Raw genomic sequence first — 10,265 nt, 5'->3', positions numbered from 1 at the left:
ATTTGACAATTACATTTTCAGGATATATATATATATATATATACACACATACATATATAATACACACACACACACACACACACACACACACACACACACACACACACACACACACACACACACACACACACACACACACACACACACACACACACACACACACACACACACACACACACACACACACACACACACACACACACACACACACACACACACACACACACACACACACACACACACACACACACACACACACACACACACACACACAAGGTTTTAGAGGAAGGGGACAGGTTTGAAAGTTCAATCTTGAGGTTGGCCAGATTTCTTTTTCTGGCTCTCCTGAGAGTGGACACAAACTTGTTGTGGGTTTTGTGGGGTGATCTGACGTTGCCTGTTGTCAGATTTGCCTTTCAGTAAGAGAAGGTAAGTTGTTTCAAGGCAACAACCTCATCACAGGATTGAGTGCATCACGAACAGCATGATAACTCAAGACGAAATGGGATGAATCTGTGAGTGTGAGAGGGAGAGGAAGAGAGGGAGAGGGAGAGGGAAAGGGAGAGAGAAAGAGAGGGAGAGGGAAAGAGGGAGAGAGGGAAAGAGGGAGAGAGGGAAAGAGGGAAAGAGGGAGAGAGGGAAAGAGGGAAAGAGGGAAAGAGGGAAAGAGGGAGAGAGAAAGAGGGAGAGAGAAAGAGAGGGAGAGAGAAAGAGAGGGAGAGGAAGAGAGGGAGAGAGGGAGAGAGGGAGAGAGAAAGAGAGGAAGAGAGGGAGAGAGGGAGAGAGGGAGAGAGGGAGAGAGGGAGAGAGGGAGAGAGGGAGAGAGGGAGAGAGGAAGAGAGGAAGAGAGGGAGAGAGGAAGAGAGGAAGAGAGGGAGAGAGGGAGAGAGGGGAGAGGGAGAGAGGGAGAGAGAGAAAGAGGGAGAGAGAAAGAGGGAGAGAGAAAGAGGGAGAGAGAGAGAGGGAGAGAGAAAGAGGGAGAGAGAAAGAGGGAGAGAGAAAGAGGGAGAGAGAAAGAGGGAGAGAGAAAGAGGAAGAGAGAAAGAGAGGGAGAGAGAAAGAGAGGAAGAGAGGGAGAGAGAAAGAGAGGAAGAGAGGAAGAGAGAAAGAGAGGGAGAGAGAAAGAGAGGGAGAGAGGGAGAGAGGAAGAGAGGGAGAGAGGGAGAGAGGGAGAGAGGGAGAGAGGGAGAGAGAAAGAGGGAGAGAGAAAGAGGGAGAGAGAAAGAGAGGGAGAGAGAAAGAGGGAGAGAGAAAGAGAGGGAGAGAGAAAGAGGGAGAGAGAAAGAGAGGGAGAGAGAAAGAGGAAGAGAGAAAGAGAGGGAGAGAGAAAGAGGGAGAGAGAAAGAGGAAGAGAGAAAGAGAGGGAGAGAGAAGAGAGGAAGAGAGGGAGAGAGGAAGAGAGGAAGAGAGAAAGAGAGGGAGAGAGAAGAGAGGAGAGAGGGAGAGAGGGAGAGAGGGAGAGAGGGAGAGAGGGAGAGAGGGAGAGAGGGGAGAGAGAAAGAGGGAGAGAGAAAGAGGGAGAGAGAAAGAGAGGGAGAGAGAAAGAGGGAGAGAGAAAGAGGGAGAGAGAAAGAGGGAGAGAGAAGAGAGGGAGAGAGAAGAGGAAGAGAGAAGAGAGGAGAGAGAGAAGAGAGAAAGAGAGAGGAGAAGAGGAGAAGAGAGAAAGAGAGAGGAGAGAGAGAGAGGAGAGAGATGAGAGGAGAGAGAAGTGAGGGAGAGAGAAGAGGGAGAGAGAAGAGGGAGAGAAGAGAGGGAGAGAGAAGAGAGGAGAGAGAGGGAGGAGAGAGAAAGAGAGGGAGAGAGAAGAGAGGGAGAGAGAAAGAGAGGAGAGAGAGAGAGGAGAGAGGAGAGAGAAGAGGGAGAGAGAAGAGAGGGAGAGAAAGAGAGGGAGAGAGAGAGAGGGAGAGAGAAAGAGAGGGAGAGGAAGAGAGGGAGAGAGAAAGAGAGGGAGAGAGAAAGAGAGGGAGAGAGAAGGAGGGAGAGAGAAGAGTGAGGAGAGGAGGAGAGAGAAGAGAGGGAGGGAGGAGAGAAAGAGAGGGAGGGAGAGGGAGAGGGAGGGAGAGGGAGAGAAAGAGAGGGAGAGGAGAGGGAGAGGGAGAAGAGCGGGAGGGGAGAGGGAGAGGGAGAGAAAGAGAGGGAGGGAGTCCGAGAGAGAGAGAGAGAGAGCGAGTCAGAGAGAGAGAGAGTGAGTCAGAGAGAGAGAGAGTGAGAGTCTGAGAGAGAGAGAGTGAGTCCGAGAGAGAGAGAGTGAGTCCGAGAGAGAGAGAGTGAGTCGAGAGAGAGAGAGTGAGTCGAGAGAGAGAGAGTGAGTCTGAGAGAGAGAGAGAGGGAGATCCGAGAGAGAGAGAGAGTGAGTCCGAGAGAGAGAGAGTGAGTCGAGAGAGAGAGAGTGAGTCCGAGAGAGAGAGAGTGAGTCGAGAGAGAGTGAGTCGAGAGAGAGAGAGTCCGAGAGAGAGAGAGAGTCCGAGAGAGAGAGAGTCCGAGAGAGAGAGAGTCCGAGAGAGAGAGAGAGAGTCCGAGAGAGAGAGAGAGAGTCCGAGAGAGAGAGAGAGTCCGAGAGAGAGAGAGTGAGTCCTGAGGGAGAGGAGAGGGAGAGAAAGAGAGGGGGAGAGAACGAGTGAGAGAGAGAGAGAGAGAGAGAGTCCGAGAGAGAGAGAGAGAGTCCGAGAGAGAGAGAGAGAGAGAGAGAGAGAGTCCGAGAGAGAGAGAGTCCGAGAGAGAGAGAGAGTCCGAGAGGGAGAGAGAGTCCGAGAGAGAGAGAGACGACGAAGAGAGAGAGAGAGAGTCGAGAGAGAGTCGAGAGAGTCCGAGAGAGAGGAGAGAGTCCGAGAGAGAGAGAGAGAGAAGTCCGAGAGAGAGAGAGTCCGAGAGAGAGAGAGAGGAGTAGAGACGAGAGAGAGAGAGAGAGTCCGAGAGAGAGAGAGAGGTCCGAGAGAAGAGAGCGAGAGAGAGAGAGAGAGTCCGAGAGAGAGAGAGTCGAGAGAGAGAGAGAGAGAGTAGAGAGAGAGTCGAGAGAGAGAGAGAGAGAGAGAGAGGAGAGAGAGAGAGAGTGTCGAGAGAGAGAGGATGAGTCGAGACGAGAGAGAGAGAGAGTCGAGAGAGAGTACGAGAGAGAGAGAGAGAGAGAGAGAGAGTGAGAGAGAGAGAGAGTCCGAGAGAGAGAGAGAGTCCGGAGAGAGAGAGAGTCCGAGAGAGAGAGAGAGTCCGAGAGAGAGAGAGAGAGTCGAGAGAGAGAGAGAGGGAGTCCCGAGGAGAGAGAGTGAGAGAGAGTCCGAGACGAGAGAGAGAGTCGAGAGAGAGACGAGAGCAGAGAGAGAGAGTCCCGAGAGAGAGAAGAGAGTCGGAGAGAGTCGAGAGAGAGAGAGAGAGTACGAGAGCCGTGAGAGAGACGAGAGAGAGAGGAGAGAGTCCGAGAGAGAGAGAGAGTCCGAGAGAGAGAGAGAGAGTCCGAGAGAGAGAGAGAGAGTTCGAGAGAGAGAGAGAGTCCGAGTGAGAGTGATAGAGAGAGAGAGAGTGAGAGAGAGAGTGAGAGGAGAGAGAGAGAGAGAGAGAAGGAGAGAGAGAGAGAAGAGAGAAGAGAGCAGACGAGAGAGAGTTCCCAGGCTGAGTTAATATCAGGAGTAGCTATGGAGAGCCGTCCTGAAGAGAACGGCTGCAGTCCTGGGATCTGTTGAGTGTTGAATGCACACGGCGCTGAGGCAGCTCTCTGAGATTGGCAGGAGATAGGCGGCTTTCAGGAAGCATATGATCAGATGAACCAATTAGAGCAGAGGAAGAGAGGAGGAATAACACACTGTAATCTTTGTCTTTGTCTTTCCCTCGCGGTCCCCCTGTAACTGTCTTGGTCTTTCCCGGCAGGTCCCATGTGCAATGTAGGTCTATTGTCCTGCGGGACAACGATGTATGTCTTTCGGAGGGTACCTGTGCAGGCTTTCGCGGTCCCCATGTGCTGTCTTTGTCTTTTCCCTCGCTGGTTCCAGTCCTGTACTGTCTTTGTCTTTCCCTCGCGGTCCCCTGTGTCTTGTCTTCTCCTCGCGGTCCCCATGTGCTGTCTTTGTCTCCTCGTGGTCCCCATGTCTGTCTTTGTCTTCTCCCTCGTGGTCCCAAGTGCTGTCTTGTCTTTCCTCTCGGGTCCCACTGTACTGTCTTTGTCTTTCCCTCGCTGTCCCCATGTGCTGTCTTTGTCTTTCCCTCGTGGTCCCCATGTGCTGTCTTTGTCTTTCCCCTCGCGGTCCCCATGTGCTGTCTTTGTCTTTCCCTCGTGGTCCCCTGTCTTTGTCTTTCCTCGTGGTCCCCTGATACTGTCTTTGTCTTTCCCTCGTGGTCCCCCTGTGCTGTCTTTGTCTTTCCCTCGCGGTTGTCAGCTCTTTCACGAGCCCTCGATTGTCTTTCCTCGTTCTTTTCTGTCTTTTAAAAAAAAAAAAAAAGAAAGTTAGTCATTGCCAAGACCAGAAGGGAGGATTTGCCATTGGGAAAAAATCCAGGTCAGAAAGTTCACAGATATACTTTGCTGCAGTGCTGGTGAGAGAGGTAGGTGCATACGTTGTACATACATATCCATATACAAATACTTTTTTTTCTCTCAGACCTTTGTTTCACAACGATTCCAATTTTAACATTCAATTTAAAATGACAGATTTGAATATTGACAAACCTACCCAACACATTTGTTCTTTAAAATGTCTTGCAGATTAGGGACCGGAGTTTTGATGACACTGTGGTTGGGAAGAAATTTCAATTACTATCATGTCACCAGTGAAATGTGCTAAATAAGTAACTGAACCATCATTTATAGACAGGTTATATGCCTGAAGGAAAAGCATGAAAAGAAATAACCGTTTTTACTATCTGAGCAGGCAAGTTTTAGCAGCCAGAACTAAGCTATCACTATACTGTTGACATAAAATCAAAGAAAGCAACTCAAAAGAAAGGTTTTTTTTTTAGTTTTTTTTTTTAGATCTTCCCTGAATTTTTAACAAGCCTCAAATTCACTGAAAAACTTTAAAGGGTTTCCCATGGACAATTTGCAACAAGGGATCAATCAAATGCAATGCCAAATATACTAATGGCAAGGCACAGGAAATCGATGCATTTCCCAATGATATACTGTATTTCATGCCTTATATTGAATTAAAAACAACGACAAAAACAACAACACAAATATATAAGGAAATAAATATATAAAGCTGCAAGCAGTGATGTTCCGGGTACCAAGACGTAGACGCCACACCCTGAGTGGACAAGTGTACTCCAGAGTCAATGACAATGGCAGCCCGGATACAATTGTTTAAAGTGTCAACTAAATCGACAAAAAAAATGGAGAGATGAGTTTTAAAAGTTTCCATGAAATCAAATATGGCCACCATGTCACTTGACCGATGACGTCATATTTAGGATATTTATCCAAACAAGTGACATACTATAATTGGTCAAAGTTTCAAGTTCATCTGACTAATGGTTTGGCCTGTAGGACGATACAAAATACATGGAATCACAATATTAATAAAAAAAAAAATGGTGAGTCAGCACTTTTTTTAATTCGCCCGTCATAGGCTAATTAGCAAAAAAAATCCAAAATTGGAGAAAAGTGCGTTATTCGCCTTGAGGTGGTCTATATGTATGCAAAGTTTCAACTCAATAGGTCCGAAAATGGATAGATGTTTAAGATTTTCAATAAATCCAATATGGCCACCAGGTCACGTGACCGATCACTTGATGCATGTCCTAAGTATCATGTCAAGTGGTATACCATACATGGTCGAAGTTTCAAGCTCCGACGATGAACGGTTTAACCTGTAGGTCGCCAATAAATTTCAAGGAATCAAAGGGAGGCGCAAAGTGCCCCTCCCTTTATATAAGGAATCGTTTCTCTGTATGCACCTTTTACATGGGGACTGAAAATTCGTTTCTCGGCTTCCACTGGACGTAATCGGCTGCAAATTTCAGAAGTAAATGCTTTGTATGTTGCGTTAATATTGTTGCGAATATGGAATTTGGCCTCCATATCCGCTTGTAAATATTCCCCTATTTCCCCAATACTCCCCAACTATCCCCAATCCCCCATTCCCTAGTCCCATTGTCTGTAAACAACACTCTGTAGAACCGACCTTCCCCTTTTTCCCCCATTAAATGTCGTGCCCAGGTCCACCGCATCTCACGTAGACAACTTTCGGACATCTTGCTAGTTATTCTTAGTCTATGTCAGTAAAGGACTCGTTTCCATTAATTCTGACTCTTCGTTGCACCAGAATGTGATTATATGGCACCAGTAGTGAGTTTAGGACCTTCCCATGCCTCCTCCCGTCTTCTTCCCCAAACAACAACAACAACAACAACTACAACTACAACTACAACTACAACAACAATTACAACAACAACTACAACAACGGCGCTGCGCGGAGGAGTGTGCGTCCTCACACCGGCTCGGTTAGCCGCCATTGACGATGCGCTCCGACGGGGTTACCACGAAGGGGCTCCCTGTCAGCCCCTCGTCAAGGGCGGAGCCGGTAACCCCCCCCGCATGCACCCAATGAGAAGCAACGAGCCGATTCCATCTGGGGCGGAGCTAACGAGCCGAGGGCGTGTCACTCCCCGCCGGATATACGCAGCAACTTACCGGATGTGAGGTCAGATGCGCCCCGAGCTTGAGAAGACAAGAGAGCCACCTCCGAGCGCTGAGACACCTCCTGCATCTTTTGGGCCGCGCTATCCTGTCCCTGAGCACAAGGTGCACCTTGTGCTGGCCATCGAATACCCGCTTTCCTTGCCATCAATCCCCGTGTGAGTCAGCCTTGTCCCGTTTATCTGTCGTCTGTTGGGGCTATTATAAGACCGTAATTAAGTGCCTATCGTACTATGCTGTACCTCTCATCCCTGTAATCTGACCTTCCGCCTTAATATAATCTCCTCCGGAGGTCTTGAGAACCGTATCCCTGGTGTCGTGTCATTTTAATCCCAGCCGTGTGTCTTTTCCTTCATTGATCTAGCGTAGCGCGATTAGTCAACGTTCGGGTATAATCGGGTAACTTGTGCAGACGTGGTCATACCAAACCGCTCGGTAAATAACATCCACCACCACGTCTGTAACAATTGGTGTCGAGGAGTGGAATTCGGACCCGGGACTAAATTTATTAGGCCCAAATTTGTAGTAGAATCGACGATTCGGAGCGCGTTTCCCGCGCGAAATTATAACGGCGAAATTTGAATTTGTTATACGAAAATAAAAACCCGAATTTTGAAAGTCGCGCTATGGCAGACCAAGACAGCTGGGGTCCGGTAGTGGAGAGTGAGGCAGGGTCGGTCCAGGACCAAATTGAGGGACGCGAGGAGAGCGAAGCAGTGAGGGCGGCAGGGTCGCAAAATAGCGTTGTCACGCACGAGGTGGCCACGGCGTCCACGCCCGCGGCAGCGCCCCTGGTGGATTCGAACCTTTTCCTCCTGCAAATGAGGGCCCTTATGGAACAAATGGTGGGAATGAGGGCTGATAGTGAGCGGTTGGGAAACGAAATGGGGGTAATGAGGGACGAAGCGAGGGGTACCGGTGAGGGATTAGACAAGAAATTAGAGGGGTTAGACAATGGGATAGAAGGGGTGAAACAAGGGTTAGGGAGTAGAATCGAGGGATTAGGAAACAAATTTGAGGGATTAGACAATAGATTAGGGGAAATACAGGAGGGGTTAATGGGGGTAGAAAACAGAATGGCCGCTCAAGAGAATCAAATGGAAGGGATGCAAAAGGGGTTAATGGGGGTAGAAAACAGAATGGCCGCTCAAGAGAATCAAATGGAAGGGATGCAAAAGGGGTTAGAGGGGGTAGAAAATAGAATGGCTGCCCAGGAGAATCAGATAGAGGGAGTGAAAAATGGGTTAGAGGGGTTAGAAAACAGTATGGAAGGCAAATTGAGGGACATGAGGGACCAAGCGGAAAGGGAAGTTAACCAAATGGGGCAGCAGATAGAGGGGGTCAGAATGGGGGTAGAAACCAAACTGGATGCTCATAGGGAGGAAATGGAGCAGATGAGGGTGGCATCTGGGCAGGAGATGCAAGTGATGGGAGAGGAGATCAGAAGAGGAGTGAGTGAGGAGGTCGGAGGAGTGCGCGAGGAGGTGAGGCACTGTAAGGAGCGCATGGAGAAGGAGGTGAGAAAGGGGACTGTAAAATTGCAAAGTGGTATAGAGGAGTTGACGCTGGGAGTAGAACAACTGACAGTGGGACAAAAGGAGTTGGGGGACCAGGTAAAGAAGAACACAGCGGTAATAGAGGGTTTAAAATCGACACAGAAGGAGATGAAAAAGGACGTAGGGGTAATTAAAAAAGAGTGTCAGACGGTACATGAGGACCTGACGAGGAAAATGGACAAGGTGGTAGAGGTGATGGAGGTTAAAGAGCGGGAGGTGCGGGAGCACATAGAAAAAAATAAAGTGGAGTTAGAGGAAGAACTTAAAGGGGCGCACGAAGAGATGAAGGAGATGAAGCAAAAATTAGAAGAAGTGGAAGAAGGGGTGAGCGAAATTAAGAAGCGACGGAGAGAGGATAAGAAGGAGATAAAGGAGGAAGTAAAAGAATTGGTCCAAAGTCTGTGTTCGGATCGTGATGATGTGCTCATTAACCGGATGAGGGATTCGCAGGTGATGGAGGAGAAGCGAAGAGAAAGAGGACCCGGTGTAAGTGGTGACCAATATGGTCGTGCGTATGATGCGCCAGGTGATTTAATAAGCTTGGGGGTCGAGATAGACCCGGATGTTCGTGAGAGGCCACGAGTGAGGTGTATGGCTGGTCCGGAGGGTATGGAACGAGAGGTGCGAGGTGTGGGTGAGCAAGGTTGTGGTGGTATGGAATGGGTAGCGGGTTGCGGAGGTGTGACCCATGCATCGACACCAACAGGGGTAGTTGTTGGAGGGACCGGGGAGGCACGAGAGCCCCTTGGGGGTAATGTACTGTGGGGGCCCGGCCGGTTCGGCCCCGCGCTGACCCCGCAAGGGGCGACGCACGGGGTCCGGCAGGCGGGCAACGACTCGCATACGAGATGGTCCCACAAGGTCCCACTCGCGCCGTATGACGGCAAGAGTGATCTACGCGCGTACCTGGCGCAGTTCGACTGTGTGTGTAAGGGCAACGGTTGGGGTGAGGACGAAGGTGGAGTACACCTGGTGGCCGCATTGCGCGGCGCGGCGGCGGAGGTGCTGACGGCATTACCAGTGGGTGCTCTCACCCTGCCAGCCCTCCGCGACGCCCTAATTAATCGATTCGGCATAGAACAGCAGAGCGAGCTTGTTAAAGCTCAGCTCGCGCTGCGAAAGCGCAAGCCCCAGGAAGCCATCGGGGAACTTGCCCACGACATTCGCCGCGCAGTGGGGATCGCACATGCTAGCATGGCAGCGGATTCCCGGGAAAGCCTGGCGCTGGACCATTTTATCCAGGCCCTCCCGGACATTGAGCTCCGGCAACAGCTCGCCATGTGGCGCCCGCAGACTCTGAGCCAGGCGGCTGACGCTGCGGCCCGTTGGGAAGCAGCGAGGCCCCTGGCCCGGGGGGGCGAGCGTCTCGCAATGGCGGTCCGCCAGGTGGGACCCCCGATGGAGGGCGGACCCCTTAGGGGGCCCGCCCACGACGTGGGTCCTGACCTTGCGGGCATGGTCCGGAGGCTGGTGGACCAGCGCCTGGCAGGACCTGGACCATGGCAGGCGGCCCCGGAGGTGGCCCGCGGTGGACCACGAGCGGGTAATCCAATTCGGACCTACAGGGGGGGAAATTTGGAATTCCGGAGGCAAGCACCTTATCAGGTGAGGTGCTATACCTGCAACCGTCTGGGTCACCTGGCGCGGCACTGTCGAGCCGCGCGCCGGGATGATCCCCGGCAGTTGAGGTCCTCAACTCCGCCCAGGGGGGAGCGGGTTAGCCGACCCCAGACACCCCCCCGCCAGACCCCGGGAAACTAGAAGGTGTCGGGCACGTAGGGCGGTGTTCGGCAGAAGAGGATGGAGGAGAGCCCTCATTGACGCGACAGGTCATTTATTGTGGCCAAATTGGAACCGGTAGCCTGACAATTAGATGCAAAATTGCCGGCGTGGGGGTAGACGCCGTAGTGGACACAGGAGCTAGCGCCACGATCATCAGCCCTGTGGTCCTTGATTCGAGCGCAGGTGGCTGGGATAAGATCCAGCGCCTGCAAAATTATAGTTTGCAGCTTGCTACCGGGGTAACGGCCCCGATCATAGGGCGTGGTTCTGTGACCCTCAAGTTAGGGTCGGTAAGGAGAGAGATA

General features: G+C 51.1%; 1 protein-coding gene across 4 annotated transcripts in view; it reads right to left on the bottom strand.

The window, feature by feature from the left end:
- The window catches only part of XRN2 (5'-3' exoribonuclease 2), a 141,960-nt gene that overhangs the window by 30,071 nt on the left and 101,624 nt on the right, over nucleotides 1-10,265 (bottom strand). For all 4 annotated transcript variants that reach the window (XM_078786900.1, XM_078786899.1, XM_078786901.1 and 1 more), the window contains one exon: nucleotides 4,659-4,715. In XM_078786900.1, coding sequence (XP_078643026.1) covers nucleotides 4,659-4,715 — 57 coding nt within the window. The remainder of the gene's footprint in view (nucleotides 1-4,658; nucleotides 4,716-10,265) is intronic.

Source organism: Myxine glutinosa, chromosome 11 (assembly GCF_964187855.1).
Source record: "Myxine glutinosa chromosome 11, kmMyxGlut1.1, whole genome shotgun sequence".
NCBI lineage: Eukaryota > Metazoa > Chordata > Myxini > Myxiniformes > Myxinidae > Myxine > Myxine glutinosa.
The sequence above is the reverse complement of the archived record's forward strand: the minus strand, read 5'-3'. Positions and strand labels throughout refer to the sequence as shown.